At 40.2% G+C, this 22673-nt stretch overlaps 1 protein-coding gene across 1 annotated transcript; it reads left to right on the plus strand.

Annotated features, from left to right (window-relative positions):
- Window positions 1–713: 713 nt before the first annotated feature.
- LOC149392628 (calcium-dependent lipid-binding family protein) lies at window positions 714–21942 on the plus strand. Its single transcript, XM_089616950.1, has 62 exons — window positions 714–922; window positions 1007–1088; window positions 1175–1278; window positions 1363–1506; window positions 1569–1619; window positions 1724–1827; window positions 1920–2037; window positions 2401–2502; window positions 2597–2797; window positions 2941–3098; window positions 3238–3396; window positions 3510–3602; window positions 3686–4037; window positions 4112–4225; window positions 4332–4427; window positions 4505–4572; window positions 4788–4908; window positions 4988–5209; window positions 5358–5585; window positions 5665–5774; window positions 5869–5965; window positions 6090–6188; window positions 6263–6400; window positions 6555–6623; window positions 6895–7356; window positions 7446–7766; window positions 7909–8040; window positions 8161–8274; window positions 8375–8559; window positions 8719–8827; window positions 8910–9053; window positions 9222–9497; window positions 9595–10263; window positions 10359–10577; window positions 10713–10816; window positions 11117–11412; window positions 11508–11592; window positions 11831–12529; window positions 12610–12928; window positions 13064–13222; window positions 13323–13486; window positions 13568–13748; window positions 13823–14092; window positions 14180–14386; window positions 14686–14740; window positions 15194–15324; window positions 15452–15946; window positions 16032–16835; window positions 16947–17023; window positions 17261–17717; window positions 17806–17892; window positions 18031–18183; window positions 18322–18506; window positions 18724–19266; window positions 19429–19606; window positions 19688–19830; window positions 19910–20036; window positions 20114–20335; window positions 20423–20779; window positions 20866–21024; window positions 21100–21393; window positions 21471–21942. The coding sequence occupies exons 1-62, from the start codon at window positions 908–910 to the stop codon at window positions 21609–21611; spliced, it is 12768 nt and encodes a 4255-aa protein (XP_089473076.1). The 5' UTR covers window positions 714–907; the 3' UTR covers window positions 21612–21942.
- The last annotated feature ends 731 nt before the right edge of the window (window positions 21943–22673 follow it).

The raw sequence follows: 22673 nt of genomic DNA on the forward strand, positions 1-22673 counted from the left end.
CATAGACTAGATCACAAATCAAACGTTTTAGGTGGCCTAGTTAGTTACAAATCTCTTATTTTATTTATAAATGAAATTATAAACTAAAGTTAAATAGATTAAAAAAAAAAGGTACTGCGAGCGATTACCAATCATTACTTAAGTCGGTTTTGTTCTTATTGGGCCAACTGAAAGCCCGTTACTTTAGTTATGGGCTAGATCTTAGAAGCCCATCAATGGGTGGTCCTTTGGTCGCTCTTAGGCGAACTTGGACCAACTAATATGCATGTACGGACGCAATGGAATTGGAACCTTGTCAATTAAAGCTAGGATTGGGGTGCTTGAAAAATCCTTACTTTACTCACGGATTTCGGTTTGTTAAATAATACGTAAAATGGAACGAACGTGGGTGCAGTAAAATTATGAACCCATGACGTCTGCTCAAAATTTCTAAAAAAAACATGAGGCTAACGCATGAAAGTATGGTCTGATACATTACAACGTAATCACAAATATCACAATCATTTTTATGGTTTATATCATGATTGGTTACTTTAATGAGATCTAAATTGTAGGTATGAAATGAAGAAATAATAGTCGATATATAATTAATACTAGAAACGTCGTTGTCTGTAGAATAGCGAGAGAGAGTGAGAGAGAGAGAGATATTTGTATATTATTTTTTTTTTGCTCTGACGAGAGAGATATTTGTATTGTATCCCAAAATGGGAGTGGCAGCGCCAGGTGGTTTATGGGCATCAAGTATAGGCTGAAACACCATCTTGCAATTTTATGATTCTTGTATTTGCATAATCACCCCTCAAGTAGAGACCAGACCACTTCTCTTTCGACACCAAAACCGTTTCTCGATCTTCCCCGAATGGAAATTCACCGGCGACGCCGTGATCGGACTCTCTGATTCGCAGCCATGTTTGAAGCTCACGTATGTCGCTTTTTCCTGTTCAACGCCAATGCACGAGCTTCTTTTTTTGTTTGCCTCTGAATGACCGTGATTATGTCTTGGTAGGTTTTGCATTTGCTTCGGAGATATTTGGGCGAGTACGTCCATGGACTCTCCGCCGAAGCGTTGAGGATCAGCGTCTGGAAAGGTTTGCCGCCATTTCGTTTCCTTTTTTCGAAAGAGAGACAGAGCTTGGATTGGATTTTGAGTGTGAATTGTGATGACGATGAACAGGTGACGTGGTTCTCAAAGACTTGAAATTAAAGGCCGAGGCTCTCAACTCTCTCAAACTTCCAGTCACTGTCAAGGCCGGTTTCGTTGGCACCATTACCTTGAAGGTCACATCCAATTTCACCATTCTTTTTCATTCGCATACAAAATGCTACATTGAATTGAACATCTTATCTGTTTTGGAATCAAAGGTTCCTTGGAAGAGTTTGGGCAAAGAACCTGTGATTGTTCTCGTTGACCGCGTCTTCATTTTAGCTCACCCTGCCCCCGATAGCCGTACTCTCAACGCCGAGGATAGAGATAAACTATTCGAAGCTAAACGTCAACAGATTGAGGTAAACTCACTGCCATTCTTTTCACTGTTTTCTTGATTCATCATATTTCGTCACACACACAGGAAGCGGAGTCAGCAACACTTGAAGCAACCTCAAAGGCAAAGCAAGGAAGTGTATGCTTTCAAAACTATACTCCAAAATCGATACAAAGGCGTTCAAGTTTATTATAGTCTCTTTGAATTTCTCGTTTACTCAACTAAAGTGCGTGTTTTAGCAGGCACCGGCAGGGAATTCATGGCTGGGTTCTTTGATTGCTACTATTATCGGCAATCTTAAGATAACAATAAGCAATGTGCATATCAGATACGAGGACACGGTCAGGTAACCTCGATGATTTCCTTCTCTTGATGATCTTCAAATGCACTATTCTCTTTGGGCTTTGATATTTTATTTTGTTTTTCAATGTTTTGTAGTAATCAAGGGCATCCTTTTTGTTCGGGGGTCACTCTAGCCAAGCTTGCTGCGGTTACAATGGACGAGCAAGGGAATGAAACCTTCGATACAAGTGGCGCTCTTGATAAATTGCGCAAGGTTTGCTTTCGATTCCCAAACCAACATTGCAACATATGCTTCTAAAGAGCTACTACCTTGGGAGTTACTCACACGCACACATATACTCCTGGAATAACCTAAGAATATAGCTTTCCCTTTTAAAAGAGTAATTCAAAAGTAATTTTAAGTTGTAGTATTGGTATTTACAGAAGCCAGAAGACAGCTACAACTTTCACAAACAGGGAAATTATCTAGAATACAGTAAATCCCTCATAGATACGGAAATAACATTAATATTCTCTTATACAAAGATAACACATGTCAACATTGCTTCTGGATTTAGTGCTTATGTTTTCCGTTAAGACCTAATCATGCTTGTAATTGTTTTTGCTTGCATTTCAGTCATTGCAACTTGAGAGACTTGCTTTGTATCATGATTCTGACAGAGCACCCTGGAAGCTAGAGAAGGGGTGGGAAGATCTCAGCCCGAAGGAATGGGTTGAGGTTTGTACTTTTTGGTCTCATATCAACAAGTGACATAAACCTTTCTTTCGTTATTGCATTTTGATTTTCCTCTGAAATCATTCATGCTTATCAGATATTTGAAGACGGTATAAATGAGAATGCTGTTGAAAGTGGAGCGGCGTCGAAGTGGGCTGCGAACCGCAGCTTCTTGGTTTCACCTATAAATGGAGTCCTGAAATATCACCGCCTTGGAAATCAAGAGAGAAACGATCCCGAAGTTCCATTCGAGAAGGCATCTCTTGCCCTAAGTGATGTTTCTTTAACAATGACAGAGGTCTTGAATCTTTTCATCCTCTTTACACAACGAATCTCTTTCATCACATAAGTTGCCATCATCTTTTTTTTTTTAAGATTGTATTTTGGTTTCCTTGGAAGGAAAACTCGAGTCTGCAACTGATTTCACTCTGTTCCTGATAGGCTCAATATCACGATGGGATCAAGCTGTTGGAGGCTATTTCCAGATACAGGACACATGTGGAAGTGTCTCATTTGAGACCTATGATCCCAGTTTCACAAGATCCTTGTGCATGGTGGCGTTATGCTGCTCAGGCTGCGCTGCAACAGAGGAAAATGTGGTAATAATATGAATCATTATCGTTTGCGATACGATACTCTAGAACAAAAGGCTTATATTTTCACTTTTTTTTTTGGGGGAGTGTTTGAAGTTCTTATTCTCGAGCAGATCTTAATTAGAAATTTGCTTCTATGCTTCAGTTATCGATTCTCATGGGACAGCATTAGGCATCTCTGCCAGCTTCGTCGACGTTACATTCAACTGTATGTCAGTTCCTTACAACATTTGGCAAATGTTGACGACGCGGAGATTAGAAAAATTGAGAGAGATTTGGATTCCAAAGTTATTCTCTTATGGAGGTAAACAGTTTCTCTTCTTGTGCGCACGTAGTCTGTCATTTGAAATGAAAATGCTTGACAAAGCCTTGGCAGAGTGGTTTATCAGCTCCCTCTTTATTATTTAATTGCTATAGGTTGCTTGCACACGCAAAGGTCGAATCCGCAAAGTCAAAAGAAGAAGCAGAACAGAGGAGGCTGAAAAAGAAAGGCTGGCTTTCGTTTGGATGGTTTGTCTAAATTGCATTTCGTCTACCTCTTCGTTTTACGATACCCGATGATGTATTCCATAAAAGTTTGGTAATTGTTGCAGGGGATCATCGGCCGAAGAAACGCAGGCTGGTGATAGTTCCGAGGGACCGCAGCTGTTGGAGGAAAGGCTTACAAAAGAAGAGTGGCAAGCGATTAATAAGCTGTTGAGTTTCCAGCAGGAGGACGAGTTGAGTTCTCTCTCTGGACGGGACGCCCAAAACATGGTCCAGTTTTTGGTTACTGTGTCCATCGGGCGCGCCGCTGCAAGGATCATCAGCATCGATGGCATCGAAATTGTTTGCGGTAGATTCGAGGATCTTCAAGTGTCCACTAAGTTCAAACATCGCAGCACTCACTGTGACGTCTTATTGCGATTTTATGGCTTATCTGCACCAGAAGGCTCTCTTGCAGAGGTACAGTTTTTTACTTGGAAGCCTTTTGAAGACTTGTTGGTTTAGGTTGCTTATGGTGAATATTTGTCTTTCAGAGTGTGTATAGTGAACAGAAATTGAATGCACTCACTGCTAGCTTTGTACACTCACCAGTAGGAGAGAATGTTGATTGGAAGCTGTCAGCTACAATTTCACCCTGTCATGCTACGGTAATTTCTTACTCAAGGCAATATCACTTCTCGCGACCATTTTGCACTTTCTGTTCCCCTTGAATCCTTGATAGATGAGCTTGCTGAATTCTTTATGATTTTTCAGGTTTTGATGGAAAGCTTTGATCGCCTTTTGGAGTTTGTGAAGAGGAGTAAGGCAATCAGTCCTATGGTTGCATTCGAAACTGCAAATGCTTTGCAGGTAATATATAAATATATAGAATTGAGAGGATATTATGCCCAATACTGGACTAACAGCATTTTATTTATTTTGAGTAGATGAAATTTGAGAAAGTAACGCGTAGGGCACAGGAACAGTTCCAAATGGTATTGGAAGAACAAAGCAGGTAATTGTGCCATTCGAGTCTTCTTTATAATTCTTGCTCTATTTTGTTGAAAAAAAAACATCTGTTTAATATCCACCCCTCCGTGTCAAACTGTTTCTGTAAAATCCGAATGCACACTAAACTTTCTTCAGTGGAATAAAGATTTTGAAACACACTATCTATTCTTTGAATATCATAATAAATAACAATCCGTGGTCTGGAAAATGGAATTTCAGATTTGCTCTTGATATTGATTTTGACGCTCCAAAAGTTAGAGTCCCCATCAGAACTTCAGGCTCTTCGAAATGTGATTATCATTTTCTTTTGGACTTTGGTCATTTCACGGTGCACACTGCGGTACGCATCCATTATGTAACCCTCAACTTTGTTAAAAGTAGCTTTTGCATTTTCCTGAACCGGGTCTTGAATACTACAGGCGAGTCAGAGTGATGACCAGAGGCAAAATCTCTATTCTCGATTCTTTATATCTGGAAGAGATATTGCCGCCTTTTTTACAGATTGTGGCTCGGACTCGAGAAACTGTACTTTAGTTGCACCACAGTATGACACGACTACGGTCGTATCTCCTGGACCAGAAAAAGAAGAAAACTTTTATTCCCTAATTGATAGGTGCGGTATGGCCGTACTTGTTGATCAGGTGAATTTTCAACTTTCTATTTTTTTTAAATTTTTTTATAAGTTTTCTGAGTTTTCATCATTAAAAGTTGATGTAAAACACATGGTGACTTTAATAGTCAGGGATAAGAGGGCATGCTAATTGTTGTTTTTATTCTTTTCCAATGAAGATTAAAGTACCTCATCCAAATTACCCAGCAACACGAATTTCTGTTCAAGTGCCAAACCTCGGGGTCCACTTTTCACCGTCAAGATACCGGAGAATTATGGAATTGCTCAACATATTTGTTGGTACAATGGAGACCTGTAGTTTGCCTTCCGGTGATAATTCTCAAGATGATCACACTTGGTGGAATTCCGCGGACCTTGCCTCGGATGCTAAAATCCTTGTTTGGGGGGTGGGTCATCAATCCTTAGGAAAATTAGAAATAATAACAATTTGTATCTAATATATATATATATATTTTTTTTATCCAGGGAATTGGAAATTCTGTGGCCACATGGCAACCCTGTTTCCTCGTATTATCAGAATTGTATCTTTATGTTTTGGAGTCTGAGAGGTCTCCCACTTACCAGCGTTACTCAAGGTTTGCAACAAGTTAGTTGTGTGATGTGTTGTCTATATTCTCGGCTTCGAACATTCCTGACCCGCGATTTCCTTTTTAAAATGCTCTGTAACAGCATGGGTGGTAGACAAGTGTTTGATGTGCCTCCAGCAAACATCGGTGGCTTGCCCTTCTGTATTGCTATAAGTTATAGGGGATTGGAGATTCAAAAGGCATGTCAAGTGTTTACCAGTGATATACGTATTATTTTCATGCAAATAAGCCTTGATTCTATCTTTTCTTCCCTTGTGTCCGTACCGTATAAGTATTGATTACGTTTTCTTGTTTTCTGTCCAGGCACTAGAATCTTCGAGCACGTGGATACTTGCGTTTCGGGATGAGGAGGAAAAGACAAGCTGGTTGAAAGGACTTATACTAGCTACATATCAAGCTTCTGTATGACACAATACATCATTGTTTTATCTCCCTCATTTTATTTCAATCTGATCTCACTACTGTGCCCAATACAGGCACCTCTCTCGGTTGATTTATTGGGAGGAACAAGTGATCACACATCCGACTTTAGTGAACCTCAGACCAATCTGAAAACGGCCGAACTCGTCATTAATGGAGCCGTGGTGGAAACTAAGTTATTTATATATGGAAAGGTTGGACGGATCAAATGAATAAGTTCACTTTCTTATTGACAAACTATCTACGCAGGGTCATTCATGTACCTCATAGTTTTACCTATCTTAGCAAATTTTCTTGGTCCAAGGACTATATTCTGGAGCATCTCATCACTCACTGTAAAAATTGCAGATGGAAGATGAAGTTGATGAAAAACTTGATGAAATCCTCATTCTTGATGTTCATGGTGGTGGAGGCAAGGTTTGTATAATCTCTTATGTTCCCTTTTTGTATGAAAAAAATGAGGCTTTGAACTAGAACATACATGAGCTCTTTCATCAGAATTTGAATGTCGCTGCTTCATGATATTCTTACAATATTTGAATGTCATATTCCTGGACTGGGAACTCAAACAGGATTTCCAATTACGACCTGCTTGATTCTTAAGTGTCTCCTCTTTTGTGAAATCGGATATGTAAGTGATTTCTATGGATGCTTGCTTATAAGGTTGTTAGCTTTTTTTTGTATACAGGTACACTTGATTAGTTCTGAAGGTGATCTGACCATAAAGATGAAGTTGCATTCTCTAAAAATTAAGGATGAACTTCAAGGCCGTCTTTCTGCAAGGCCACAGTATTTAGCTTGTTCCGTACTTAGAAATTCCACAACTCCCAGCGTGGGTGACCCTGTAGGGGATATTCACGAAGACGACGACACATTCACTGACGCGCTGCCTGAATTTGCTGCTCTATACGATTCGGGTGATTACTCTCGGCATTTGGATACTCCTCGTGGAAGCATTGGAGAACTTAGTGGCTCACCCGCATTTGGATCTGCTGAGGACTTGATCAATGAACAAGATCCAATTATGGGAAGAAACATCTCCAGTGAGATATTTTATGAGGCAGAGGGCGGAAACTATTCAGATTTTGTTTCTGTTGTTTTCTCAACAAGGAGTCCCACTTCTCAAGATTACGATGGCATAGATACACAGGTATCTAACTTGCACATGATTTCTCATTTTTTTATTTTTTTATTTTATAAAAAAGCCCCATGAATTGATGTTTGTCGTATTATTTTCAGATGAGTGTGCGTATGTCGAAACTGGAGTTTTTCTGTAACAGACCCACACTCGTGGCTTTAATTGGTTTTGGGTTGGACGTGAGTGCTGTGATCGGTGCAGCAACAAGTTCTGATGCTGAACCAGTTTCTGGAGATGAATCTGCAATTGTCAAAGACAAGACTGAAGAAAGCGGGCGTGTGAAAGGGTTGCTGGGATATGGTAAAAATCGCGTGGTATTTTATCTAAACATGAACGTTGACAGTGTATCAATCTTTCTTAATAAGGAAGATGATTCTCCACTTGCAATGCTGGTACAGGAAAGTTTCTTACTGGATCTTAAGGTGATGACAATCTTATTTTAATTTTTTTTAGATTAATTTTTTTTAGATTAATTTTCTTTTCTCTTCACAGTCAACATGTAAATTTCTGTAGATCCTGAATTCCACGTTACTGCCTTTACCTAACAATATTTTGATTTTGAAGGTCTATCCCAGTTCTGTATCCATTGAAGGAACATTAGGGAATTTCAGACTTTGTGACATGTCCCTTGGAACAGAGCACTGTTGGGGTTGGCTTTGCGATATACGTAATCCAGGGGTTGAATCTCTAATCAAGGTACACATTCTTTGGGGGATTAACTTTTTCTCTGTACATATATTGTTTTGCTTTGTTTTTACGTTCTGCTACATATGCACTTCTACAGAGTTATTTCTCATTCATTGTTTCTTTTTGCAGTTCAAATTCAATTCATATAGTGCCGAAGATGATGATTATGAAGGCTATGATTATAGCTTAGAAGGTCGACTTTCAGCCGTGCGTATTGTTTTCCTCTATAGGTTTGTTCAGGAGGTATGTCGGACTATGCTACTAAGGATATTTGCCATGTGTTGTATTCATAAATAGCTAGTATTACGATTTAACATTCGTTGAGTTATACATTGCGATGCAGATAACGGTGTATTTTATGGAACTTGCAACCCCACGTACTGAAGAAGCTATAAAACTTGTTGATAAAGTTGGGGGCTTTGAATGGTTCATTCAGAAATATGAGATCGACGGTGCAACAGCACTAAAGCTCGATCTCTCACTTGACACTCCAATGATAATTGTTCCAAGGGATTCTACAAGCAAAGAGTGCGTAGGGATATCCATCTTCTTAGTATATAAATTGTTCAGTTTAGAAGCTAATATCTGCATCTGGAGTTAATGAGCCCTTCCCACTCTTGTTCAATTAAAAGATTTAATTTTGTTTTGTTTTTGGTTGATAACATTGTACCATTCTTTGGTTTGTAGTTTCATTCAACTTGATCTGGGGCAGCTGCAAGTGACGAATTCATTCAGATGGTACGGTTCCGCCGAGAAAGATCCTTCAGCCGTCCATATTGATATTCTGCATGCTGAGGTACTTAATAAATTGCCTGTCATAGGACTTCTGCAACATCGTTTCACATTGTCAAATTTGTTTGACTCATGTCAAATTGCAGATTATAGGAATCAACATGTTCGTCGGAATTGAGGGCTGCATTGGGAAGCCCATGATTCGTGAAGGAAAAGGACTTGATATATTCGTAAGAAGAAGTCTGAGGGACGTCTTCAAGAAAGTTCCAACCTTTTCTCTTGAAGTGAAGGTAAACTTTGTTTGCTGGTCAATCAATTAGCCAAAGAAAAAGCTAATTGATGTCGAGTAATTTTTGTTGCATCGGTAACGAAGCAGTGGATTGGTTTTTCCTTCACGTGTTGTGGCACACATGCATATTGATCTTGTAATTTTATGTGCTTTTGGATATTTAAAATAGGTTGCATTGTTGCACTGCGTTATGACAAGCAAAGAATATAAAGTGATTCTTGATTGTTCATACATGAACTTATGCGAAGAGCCGAGGCTTCCTCCCAGTTTCCGTGGTGACAAGCCTGGTTCTATGGATGCAGTGAGGCTGTTGGTTGACAAGGTCAACATCAATAGCCAAATTCTTCTATCACGCACTGTCACGATATTCACGGTTGCGATTGAAAATGCATTGTTCGAGATGTATAACGGAATTCACGACGACTCTCCTTTAGCCCATGTTGCTGTAAGTGTTTGCATCTCTTGTTTCCTCTCCAACTTTGTGCATTTTTATTTTTTTGCAAGTCATTTTGGTGGGTGTGACCTATTTTTCCACATTGCAGCTAGATGGCCTTTGGGTATCGTATCGGATGACTTCATTGTCTGAGATGGATCTCTATGTAACTATACCAAAATTTTCCATTCTTGATGCTCGACCCAATACAAAACCAGAAATGCGCCTCATGCTCGGGTCTTCTACAGAAGTTCCAAAGCAAATCTCCACTGGAGATTTGCCTTTTCTCCCAAACAACGGAAGCTCTAGAAAAGCTGAGTACGATGGAGGTGATCACAGGGATTTCCCGGTTTCAACCATGTTCTTGATGGACTACAGATGGCGCAGATCATCTCAATCATTTGTGGTCCGGATTCAACAGCCACGTGTTCTCGTCGTCCCCGATTTTCTTCTTGCCGTGACCGAATTCTTTGTGCCGGCTTTGGGAACCATCACTGGGAGAGAGGAATCAATGGATCCTAAGAATGACCCTGCTTGTAGAAACAACAGCATTGTACTTTCTGAACCTGTTTACTACCAAACAGATGATGTGGTCCATCTCTGCCCAAGTCGGCAATTAGTGGCAAACTGTTCGAGCCTCGATGAGTATGTGTATGATGGCTGTGGAAAGACTATCTGCTTAAGTGAGGAAGCAGATGCCAAAGATTTGGCAAGATCTCAGCCAATTATAATTATAGGGCCTAAAAAGAGGTTGCGGTTTCTAAATGTTAAAATTGAGGTACTGTTAACTTCCCCTTATCTTCAGTCCATAGTATGATACAGAGTTACACTTCCCCTTTAATTGATTTTGTGTGTCATTTGTACATCTATCAGAATGGTAACCTTTTGAGGAAGTATACATATCTGAGTTTTGGTAGCAGCTACTCAATATCATATGAGGATGGTGTAGAGATTATGTTGGTGGAGAGTTCACCGCCCGATGATGATAAGAAGAGCCCAAAACACAGGCTTGAATCATCAGACACCACAAGTCTTTCTTCCCTTTCTCAGGGCAGTCCAAATGAGATTCCAAGTTTCACATTTGAAACTCAGGTACTTGTTCTGTATACAAAGAAATGTCCTCAATCAAGCAATTTTTCTGCAAGATTTATCAAGGACAAGATGTTACAGGTTTGAGGAGGCATCGATTTTAGCAATATTGAAGTTCTCTTTACTTGTCTTTATCAGGTTGTTTCTCCGGAGTTTACCTTTTATGACGGTACGAAATCTTCTCTGGATGACTCGGCATATGGGGAGAAGCTTCTTCGAGCGAAATTGGATGTGAGCTTCATGTGAGTATGGCTGGGCACGTTCTGCCTGTTCTCTTTCTCGATTGCATTCTAGACAGATACATGTTGTTAAACCTTACAAATGTTTGTCCTTTATTGGCGTAACTTGTACTCTTAGTTTGAGCCCTTTATTATTATCCTAAAAAGGAAAGGCTCAGATACATACTATAATTTTTTTTTCATACTGAGGGAAGTATTGTGCAGATTTTTAGTGATTCCCTCTATAAGAAGTTGGATTATACTCGTGCAAATTGTTTAAGAAGTAATACTTATCTTGATATTGTATGCTGTTGATTTGAATAGGTATGCATCAAAAGAGAATGATACCTGGATTCGTGCGTTGGTGAAGGATCTTACAATTGAGGCTGGTTCTGGTCTTATTGTTCTTGACCCTGTGGATATTGCTGGGGGTTACACTTCTGTCAAGGACAAAACAAATATGTCACTAGTACTGACCAACATACGTATCCATCTTTCACTAAGTACTATTTCCCTTATACTTAGTTTACAAAACCAAACATTTGAAGCATTACAGTTTGGAAACGTAACACCCCTGGTTCCCTGTACAAACTTTGATCGTTTATGGGTATCGCCTAAAGGTATTTTTTTTTAACTTCCATTGCAGCATTAATTTTTGCATGTCCTCTTGCAGTGTTTGTTTTGGTCTGATTGATGGTACCATTGCATTGTGCAGAAAATGGACCTGGATACAACCTTACCTTTTGGAGGCCGCGAGCTCCTTCCAATTACGTTATATTGGGAGATTGTGTTACATCAAGGTATAAGAACAGTCACTTGCATTGCACGAAGTTATTATTCATACCAACAGTCATTGGGATAGCCATGGAGTAGATGTTGCACGGGGCAATTTCACTCGAAACTGTTTTCATCTACAAAATTTTGAGGCAAAGAAAATAAAGGAGAATTACAAAGACTATAAAATGTCCTCATTTTTTTACCTCTATAATCTAGTAGTCACTGATTTTGTCTTGGTTTTTCTCGAAATGCTTTTGTCAGGCCAATTCCTCCATCACAGGCTGTAATGGCAGTGAGTAACATGTATGGGCGTGTACGGAAACCAGTTAGTTTCAATCTCATTGGCACGTTTTCGGGTATTCTAGGACTTGGTGGAGGTGAAGGGCAAGCTAGTGAGTGTTGTATCTGGGAGCCAGTTGCCCCGCCGGGGTACACAACAATGGGATGTGTCGTGACTTTGGGGAACCAAACGCCGCCTAACCACATCGTCTATTGTCTACGTTCCGATCTCGTAGCATTGACGGCATTCTCGGAATGCATTCTCAGTGCACCATCAAATCCCGGGCTTCTCTCTGGATTCAGCGTCTGGCGCGTAGACAACGTTCTTGGATCATTTTCTGCCCATCCTTCCACTAAATGCCCATCTGCGAATCAGAGTTGGGACCTAAACCACCTTCTTCTTTGGAACTCATATGCATACCGCTCGGCTTATAAGGACTCTGCCTCCGGTTCATCTGTTGACCATGGCAGTGGAGGTAAGGAAACAAGTAGCCAGAGCGTAAATCCGTCGGGTTGGGACGTTGTCCGATCTATTTCAAAAGCAACTAGTTGCACTATGTCAACCCCGAACTTTGAGAGAATCTGGTGGGACAAGGGTAGTGACCTCCGACAGCCTGTCTCGATATGGCGACCCATTGTGCGTCCAGGTTATGCTATACTGGGAGATTGTATTACTGAAGGGTTAGCACTTCTCATCCTGCTCATTAAGCTCTAAACATAATGTGTTTACCTTTAACCAATGCACGTTTGTCTCCTTTCAGCTTAGAACCACCAGCTTTGGGACTGATTTTCAGAGCTGATAATCCTGAAATATCTGTAAAGCCTGTGCAATTTACGAAAGTTGCCCATGTTATAGGGAAGGGTTTGGATGAAGTTTTTTTCTGGTACCCAATTGCTCCACCTGGATATGCTTCTCTCGGATGCATAGTCTCGAAAACAGATGAACCCCCATCTATCAATACTCTCTGTTGCCCTAGGATGGATCTTGTCAACCAGGCTAATATCCTCGAGACGCCTATCTCAAGATCTTCCAGTTCAAAGTCTTCACAGTGCTGGAGCATTTGGAGAGTTGAAAATCAGGTCAGAATGAATGTTCAATTGCTTACCCTTTTTCCTCATAAAGATTCGGGCTCTAGTTCAAGTTAGCATCAACTGGCTCTGTTAATCACTACATAATTAATAAAACTGACGTCTCCTGAAAAATGCTTCATGCAGGCCGGTACTTTTCTTGCTCGTGGCGATCTGAAAAAACCATCTGGTCGATTGGCATATACTATTGGTGATTCAGTGAAGCCAAAAGCTCAGGAGAACGTAACAGCTGAAATTAGGCTGGGTTTCCTCTCGTTGACTGTTCTAGACAGCTTATGCGGAATGGTTTGTGCTCTTAAAAGAAAAACCCATGCATCTAACTGCATATCCAATATGAAGGTCATTTCTTATAGATTTAATTTTATTTGAATATTTAACTTTTCAGATGACACCACTATTTGATATGACAATCACAAATATAAAGCTGGCAACTCATGGTCAAGTAGATGCGATGAACGCAGTATTGATTTCTTCGATTGCTGCATCAACCTTCAACACTCAGTTAGAAGCATGGGAGCCACTTGTGGAGCCATTTGATGGGATTTTCAAGTACGATATTGTTATAACTTCACATTTCATATTCTGTTTTATAAAAATCTATATCAACACGTTCTTGTATTTGAATTTAAGGTTCGAAACTTATGATACTAATGCGAACCCACCATCCAAACTTGGGAAGAGAGTGCGTATTGCTGCTACGAGTATTCTGAATGTAAACGTCAGTGCTGCGAGCTTGGAGACTTTTGTAGGAAGCGTTCTCTCATGGAGACGACAGTTGGAACTCGAACAGAAAGCATTCAGGCAAAATGAGGTTAGTTCTTCTAGAGACCGTTTTTGGGTTCGCAAGGTGTTCTTTTTGCCTTATGTAAATGTCTGCCTTTATAGGAAGCTGGAGTTCTGCACAGGGATACCAAGGACACATCCTTTTCTGCTTTGGATGAAGATGACTTTCAGACTTTGAGAATAGAAAACAAACTTGGGTGTGACATATATCTAAAGAAAGTCGAACAAAATTCAGACACAATTGATCAGCTGCATCACGATGACAGTGCTTCAGTGTGGATTCCACCTCCAAGGTTTTCAGACAGACTGAATGTTGCTGATGAATGTAGAGAAGCACGCTATTACGTTTCCATACAGATCCTTGAAGCCAAGGTAAGTAAATGTGGTTATTTAATTATCAAGTATGTCGACCCACTTTAATATTGCTCAATTCTGTGTTTGTCCTTAATCTTTATTCAGGGCTTACCAATTATAGATGATGGCAATGGCCATAGCTTCTTCTGTGCTTTGCGCCTTGTAGTTGAAAGTCAGGCATCAGATCAGCAAAAGCTTTTTCCTCAGAGTGCAAGAACAAAGTGTGTCAAACCTTTGATTTCAAAGAGCAAAGACCTGTGTGAGGGTACTGCCAAGTGGAATGAGCTTTTCATTTTTGAAATTCCTCGAAAGGTATTCTTGAGTATTAACTAAAAAGTTTTTGAAAATACATTTTGTAGTTGGGGAAGCATGAGCTTTGTTACTCATCTCCGCTTGTTTAATTTTGCATTCAGTGTCATCTTTAAGCAGAAAGTTAGTAGGGCTGACAAGTGGTAGAATAAGTCTTTTACATATTTTGTACTGTTTTTCTATTCATAACCTCCTTCATTCTCATTTTTGTCGTCTTCCGAATTTAAATCTTTTATTCAAGTTTATATATTCCATGTATTTGTTTTAAGGATGTTTTTATGTTATGGATTTGATTGTTGTAGGCCGAAGCAAAATTGGAAGTGGAGGTGACAAACCTAGCAGCAAAAGCTGGGAAGGGTATATTACATGTTTTTGACATTTTCCTTTTATTTATTGTAATATCTCTTTCATGAAGTTCCAGATAGGTTTATGTATTGACCTTTCCAAGTTGTCAGTCCCACATGAAATTGTCTGAAAATGTTCCTGTGATAATATCAATGCTTATCCTTGGGCTTGTCATATCTGGTTTGCTCATTTCATTTTTTATTTATAAAATTATAAACCTAGTAAGGGTATTCTTTTATAAACAAAAGAAGGAGGGAAAGTAGATGTTACTATGTGATAACTTGCGTATATTAGACTCTAATCTTCCATAGCACTATTTTTCCTACTCCTTTTATGTGTCAAACCTGCCATGATTATTGGTCGTTTAGGCCTAGCATCGAGTAAAATTGGTAGCATATTAGTTTCTATGAGGCTTTTTCCAGTCCATGTTCATTATGGTCTTAAATCGATTCTCTTATAACATAGGGGAAGTTGTTGGGGCACTATCATTTTTGGTTGGACATGGCTCAAACACATTAAGGAAGATGGCTTCGGTGAGGATGGTTCACCAAGCTCACGAAAATCGAAACCTCGTGTCATATCCACTAAAGAGGAAGGTGAAGTTTCGCTCTTTTCCTTTGACTTTCATGCTCATTCTCATTGCCACGTAAATAATAATACAGTTACTTTGAACATCGCAGAATTGTGTTTTTCCATTTGTCTCTTTAATACATTATTTTTCAGGCTCAGCATAATAAGGGGGACGAAGTTCATGATTGTGTCGGTTGCTTGTGGGTCTCCACTACGTCTTTTGAGAAGAAAACAACTCCAGAATTTCAGAGAGATGATAAGGGAAGTGAGAGTGTTATGGACAGAGATGTTGGTTTCTGGGTAGGGCTTGGGCCACAGGGTACTTGGGAGACCATTCGCTCCTTACTCCCACTCGCGGTTGTCCCAAAATCTTTAAATGGTGATTATATTGCCATGGAAGTTGCCATGAAAAATGGAAAGAAGCACGCAATATTCCGGAGTCTTACAACAGTGGTCAATGAATCTGATGTTAGATTGGATTTCTCAGTATGCCACGTGTCTAACCCTTCAGGGTCAAACAGTAATGTTGCCGTGCTTGAAGAGGTATTTCAAAATCAGCATTATCAGCCAAGTTCTGGGTGGGGTAACAACTGGTCCGGTGTTGGACCGGGGCCTTGGAGCACCCGAGAATTCTCAAATTCCTCCAAGGTGTGTGTAGTGAGATAGTTTCTATGACATTGCTTTCGACTTAATGCTTCTTCACCGTTCTCTTGCTTTGCTTCTGTTTAAACAGGATTTCTTTGAACCTCCTCTTCCTGCTGGATGGCAATGGGCATCGACATGGACAATTGATAAATCCCAATTTGTTGACAAAGACGGGTGGGCATATGGGCCTGATTTTCATAATTCAAAGTGGCCTCCGATTTCGTCAAAGTCATGCTCAAAGTCTTCTTCTGATTTTGTGCGCCGAAGACGTTGGATTCGTACGAGGCAGCAAGCTCTTAAAAGCGATGTCTCTGTCATAGATCCCGGAGCTTCTGCAAATTTACCGTGGAGAAGTACATGTTGGGGTTCCAACCAGAGCCTACAGATCCGTCCTTCTGTGGATCATCCTCAGTCTCTATACTCGTGGGGTCGCTCGGTAACTGTCGGTTCTGGCTACTCATATGGAAAAGATCAGGCTCTCGTGGAACAAGTTTCACTCTCCAGACAATATGCCTCAAAGCAAGAAAATAAGAATCCTAATTTCACTTTCAAGCTGGATCAGCTTGAGAAAAAGGACATACTCTTGTCGTCTTCTAGTTCTGGAAACAAGCAGTTTTGGCTTAGCGTTGGAACAGATGCCTCGGCTCTTCATACTGAATTGAACGCACCGGTTTATGATTGGAGAATATCTGTCAACGCTCCTCTGAAGTTAGAAAGTCGATTTCCTTGTTCAGCAGAGTTCACAATCTGGGAGAAAACAAAAGAAGGAAGTGTGATGGAGCGGGGACACGGAATTATCCCTTCACGTAGGAGTGTACATGTATATTCGGCCGACATTCAGAAACCCATTTATCTAAGATTGCTTCTCCAGGGTGGCTGGGTTATGGAGAAGGTAACAAGTTAGAGAATTTATCTAAACACCTCTCTATTGGAGATGGAAAAAAAAAAGAGAATGAAAGTAGCGGCGATGGAGCTTATTTGTATATATTTTGTTTTCCTGCAGGACCCTGTTCTTGTTTTGAACACAGCTTCTAATGATCATGCCTCGGCTTTCTGGATGGTTCACCAACGGAGTAAAAGGTTTTTTTTTTTCTTTTTTTTTTCTTTATGACTCCATTCTAGTTCTAAACCTCGTTTTCTTTTTCTATGTCTGAGGTTGGATTGTTGTTATTATAAGCTAACTTCCCGGTACCAATTAATGTAGTACACAATTTACTCGTTTACTAGTGTCTTTTAGAAATTAAAATATATATTGATTGTGATATCATGAACAGCAAGTATAAAATTTGCTCAAGGTTTAACGGATCACAATTGCAGGAGATTACGGGTTAGAATCGAACATGACATGGGAGGAACCACTGCTGCACCAAAAACAATCAGGTTTTATGTTCCATATTGGATTATCAATGATTCGCCTCTGCCACTGGCCTATAGAGTGGTAGAAGTAGAACCTTTTGACAGTGCTGTCGTGGATTCCCAAGTACTTTCTAGAGCAGCTAAATCTGCAAAGATGGCACTGAAAAGTCCTACAAGCTCGTTAGAGAGGAAGCATTCTTCTGTGGCAAGAAGGAATATTCAAGTCCTTGAAGTAATTGAGGATACAAGTCCATTTCCCAGTATGCTCTCTCCGCAAGACAACGCTGGTCGCAGCGGAGTTACATTGTTTCAATCTCAGAGGGATTCCCATGTGTCTCCACGCGTCGGCATTGCTGTTGCTATACGCCAGTCCGACACTTTCAGTCCCGGGATATCCCTTCTTGACCTAGAAAAGAAGGTATTTAAGATTGCAAACACTTTAGACCTTACTGGTGGTTTAGCTTTCATGTATGTGAATACTCATTGAAAGTTGGCATCATTTGTAGGAAAGGGTTGATGTGAAAGCATTCTGTCCAGATGGATCTTACTATAAGCTTTCGGCTCGGCTCAACTTGACCTCGGATAGAACAAAGGTTAGCATTTTATATCTGCACCGCCATACAATAACATGCAGAAACTAATCGCATAAATCTCCATATAGCTTACTCTAGAATCCAGAATTGTGTTATGTTCATGCCTCAACTAACAGTCATAAAATGGGTTGCATTCAGGTCCTCCATTTCCAGCCCCACGCCTTATTTATCAACAGAGTTGGTTACAGTATTTGCCTGCAGCAATGTGAATCTCAGTCAGTAGCGTGGATTCATCCCACTGATTCTCCAAAGCCCTTCTGTTGGAGTTCTTCTAAAGTCGAAATGCTCAAGGTCTTCACTTTTTTTCTTTTTTTTCTTTCACTTTAAACTTTTCATCTGAACCTGAAAAATAATCTTAAAATAAAACTACAGTCGTGGATCAAAGATTATAATTGTTTTTTTCTTGGATGAAATGTGTATGTGTTTCAGTTGCGGGTTGATGGGTATGGTTGGAGTAGTCCCTTTAGTGTCAGCACTGAAGGTGCTGCAAGAGTGTGCTTGAAGAAAGACTCTGGAAATGATCAACTGCAACTCAGAATAGCAGTTAGAAGTGGCGCCAAGAGCTCAAGCTATGAAGTTATTTTCCGTCCAAACTCATTATCAAGTCCTTACAGGTCACAATCATATATACTCTTTTACTGCATTCACTTCCAGATTAATTGCAATTCTGTGTTATGCTTACTTGTCTCAGATAGTTATGAGTTGACATGTGTATAAAATACCTCCATTTTTTTGTTGTGCGACCCGTGTGCGTTTTTTTATTTTTATTTTTGGGTATAAATTTAATCTGTGTAATGGATTCTTAAGTAATTGTTGTATGTCTAAAAACAGGATTGAAAATCGCTCCTTGTTTTTACCCATTCATTTTCGGCAAGTCGAAGGTTCGAACGATTCATGGCAGATTCTTCTTCCAAACTCATCGGAGTCTTTTATGTGGGAAGACACTGGAAGAAGTCGCCTTCTGGAAGTCCTTGTACATGGTGCTGAACTGTCTAACTCACAGAAATTCAATATTGATGAAATTTCTGATCATCAACCCATTCATGTGGCAAGCGGGCTTTCCCGAGCATTGTGTGTCTCCATTGTTAAAGAAGAGAAAATCAATGTGGTTAAGATAAGTGATTGGATGCCAGAAAGTGAACCAATCAGAACATTGAGTAAAACAGACATTTCTCCATTATCACAACTCACTTCAGCTGGCACAGAGCAAAACCAGCAGCAATCACTTTCAACAGACTCTGAATTTCATCTTATTGTCGAACTAGCCGAGTTTGGTGTTTCCATTGTTGATCATACACCCGAAGAAATACTGTATCTCTCCATTCAGAACCTCTTTCTTTCATATTCAACGGGCTTGGGATCTGGATTTAGTCGGTAAGTTGCTTATACGTTGCTATGTAACTGAAATATCCAGAGTCAATATTCAAACTTCATATTGATAGTGTAAAAAACAATATTTTAAGCTATTTTGTTATTTTTTATTAAATATTTTTAAGCATGGTATAACTAGTTCCCAAATTGCTTTCTGTGTTGTAGATTCAAACTAAGAATGAATGGGTTACAAGTGGATAACCAGTTGCCGTTGACTCCGATGCCAGTACTTTTCAGACCCCAAAAAGTTGGCGAGGAAAGTGACTATGTGTTGAAACTCTCTGCCACAATACAATCAAATGGGTCTCTAGATGTTTTTTGTTATCCATATATTGGTTTCAATGTGAGTGCATTTTCTATTATATTGTACAAGATTGAGGAGGGTCAATGGTAGTTTAGTAATTATATTCTCTTTCTCATTCAGGGACCCCAAAGTTCTGCTTTTTTGATAAACATACATGAACCTATCATATGGCGCATTCATGAAATGATCCAGCACGTCAATCTCAACCGCATATATGATGGCCAAACCACTGCTGTTTCAGTTGATCCAATCATTCAGATTGGGTACGTGATTATAATATTCCATTTATGAAACAATTGTTTTGTGCGCAACTGATTGTTTTGCTTCTACGTACATATACAGTGTTCTTACCATCTCAGAAGTCCGGTTGAGAGTGTCCATGGCTATGTCGCCCAGTCAACGGCCAAGAGGTGTACTGGGCTTCTGGGCTTCCTTGATGACTGCATTGGGAAATACTGAAAGCATGCCAGTAAGTATTCTGATCCTGTTCACTCTCTACTCAGGTTTTGAGTACGATTCTCAGTGATATATCTGGTTGCTGTTTAGGTTAGGATAAATCAAAGGTTTAGCGAGAATGTGAGCATGAGGCAAAGCTCAATGACAAGCATGGCCATCTCTAACATCCGAAAAGATCTTCTTGGCCAACCTCTTCAGCTACTGTTAGGGGTGGATATATTGGGTAATGCCAGCAGTGCACTGGGTCACATGAGTAAAGGAATGGCTGCCTTATCGATGGATAAGAAGTTCATACAGAGCCGGCAGAGACAGGTGTTGCTTTGTCACGATTCTTCGAATCAGTGTCCTCTTTGTAGTGATTCACAGTAATGTTAAGACAAATACGTATATACATGGCAGGAAAACAAGGGTATAGAAGACATTGGTGATGTTATCAGAGAGGGAGGTGGGGCTCTAGCGAAAGGGTTTTTCCGAGGCGTGACTGGCATTCTGACGAAGCCTCTCGAAGGTGCAAAGTCTTCTGGCGTGGAGGGCTTTGTTCAGGGCGTTGGGAGGGGAATAATCGGCGCCGCTGCACAGCCCGTCAGTGGGGTTCTCGATCTCTTGTCCAAAACCACCGAAGGTGCCAATGCTATGAGAATGAAGATTGCATCAGTCATAACCTCCGACGAACAGCTTCTTCGTCGAAGATTGCCTCGTGTCATTAGCGGGGACAACTTACTTCGACCATACGATGAATACCGATCACAAGGACAGGTAGCGAATCCATCCGATGCATTTGATTGATTTTCCTCTTTGTTCGGGTCAGTGATCCGATCTGAATTCACTTTTTGTTCTTCCAGATTATTCTGCAATTGGCAGAATCCGGATCCTTTTTAGGTCAGGTCGATCTTTTTAAAGTACGGGGAAAGTTTGCGTTGACGGATGCGTACGAAGACCATTTTCTACTCCCGAAAGGAAAAATAATTATGGTCACTCACCGAAGAGTGATATTATTGCAGGTGAGTTGAGGGGAACATAAGCAATTTCCACCGCAAAACTATACGAAATGTTAATCTAGTGTGTTGTGTTCTCAGCAAGCCTCGAATATGATTGGGCAGAAGAAGTTCAGCCCGGCAAGGGATCCGTGTTCGGTAGTGTGGGACGTGCTGTGGGATGACCTGGCGACCATGGAATTGACGGTCGGAAAGAACGAGAAGGAAAGCGCTCCACCTTCGCGTCTCATTCTGTATCTGCGGACGAGATCAACGTCAACGGAGTTCAAGGAACAAGCTCGTGTCGTCAAGTGCGTACCCGAAACACGCCAGGCCATGGATGTTTACTCTTCGATAGAGCTTGCGCTGCAAACTTACGGACCAAACCAATCAAAGGTGGGTTAGAATAATGCATAGCCTGTCTTATCTTCCTAAAGATTTGACTTGGAGGTCCGTGTGTGAATGTGATCCAGGACGCGGTGAAGAAGAAAGTGACAAAGCCATATTCGCCAGTCACAGAGGGTGGTTCCGGCAGAGAAATCGTACCTTTCTCTTCCCAACAGGTCCCGCCTTCGGTTCCTCAGAGTTCGACATTTGGCAGCGCCGCCAACTGATCACGCCGGCGATTTTCAAGAGTTGAGCTGGCATGAGATCGGCCATTTTGATACCAAATAACTAGCCCCACTTGTTTCTTTGTATATGATAATAAATAAATAAATAAAAAGGAGGAAAAAAATAGTGTACAAAAATGAAGTTTCGTTGGTAAATTTACCATAGGCACTAGAAACTTGTAAAGTTAAGTTTGTCTACATTCGTATTCGTATTTGTATTTGTATTTGTACAGTACTTACATATACAAAAAAAAGTCACTACACCGTGTGACCCTCATGACATATTGATGGAAGAAAGAATCAAAACTCAGTATGAGGGTTAGTTTTAGTCCGATTATTTGACGTCCCATAACTCGACATCATCTAAAAGTGGAAGAGGAGGCTGCAATGGCCAAAGATTTCGAAACCACTTTATTGAATAGTAGACACGGGTCGTTTTGGTTTGATTTTGTTTTTGGGTGTTCAAAAGAAAAAAAGATTAATAAATAGAAGAATTTGTTGCAACTAGTTAATCTCTTAGTTTTTTTTTTTTTTTTTTAAATTTTAGTCAAAGTTTCGTTTTATTAAGAAAATATATCAAAAAAAATTCGGATTAATGAACCTATCCATATCCATAGGACCAAATTCTCTTCTCCTTGAGGCCTTCTTGCTTCGATCGGCTTTCTTCCAGTCATCAACTCCAACAAAACTATCCCGAGAGCGTAAATGCCTGTCTTGTCTGACACTTTTTTCGTGCTTGAAATACTCGGGCGCCAATTTTCCAGCATCCTTTTGAACAAGGATGTTGCAAGCTAATAGATCGATATAGTGGAAGAATGTCACACGTATGTTTTGGAGTGCAGATTTTGGAGGAGGTTTACGGGACGGTTTCTCGTCTCATTTTTTTTTTTTGTAACATTGGCTTTGCCCATCATCTTATTGTTTCAAAAAACATAAAAATAAAAAATAAATAATTAAAAACCTCCTCAAGCAAGAGGACCATTGTGTAACAATTTTCCACAATTGGGGTTTCTGTTAAAATAGAAAGACCTTTGTGTTGTCCACTAGAATACTGACACGTAAGCT

The sequence above is a fragment of the Urtica dioica genome, chromosome 6, assembly GCF_054948205.1.
Source record: "Urtica dioica subsp. dioica isolate 48M chromosome 6, U.dioica_male_clone48M_v1_H2, whole genome shotgun sequence".
Lineage (NCBI taxonomy): Eukaryota > Viridiplantae > Streptophyta > Magnoliopsida > Rosales > Urticaceae > Urtica > Urtica dioica.

What these genes read in the sequence shown, in the direction of transcription:
- LOC149392628 (XM_089616950.1), top strand. An exon ending in GGGGATTGGAGATTCAAAAG is followed by an intron (nt 5,966 to 6,089) that starts GCATGTCAAGTG and finishes TTTTCTGTCCAG; the next exon opens with GCACTAGAATCTTCGAGCAC. An exon ending in TTCTTGACCTAGAAAAGAAG is followed by an intron (nt 17,718 to 17,805) that starts GTATTTAAGATT and finishes CATCATTTGTAG; the next exon opens with GAAAGGGTTGATGTGAAAGC.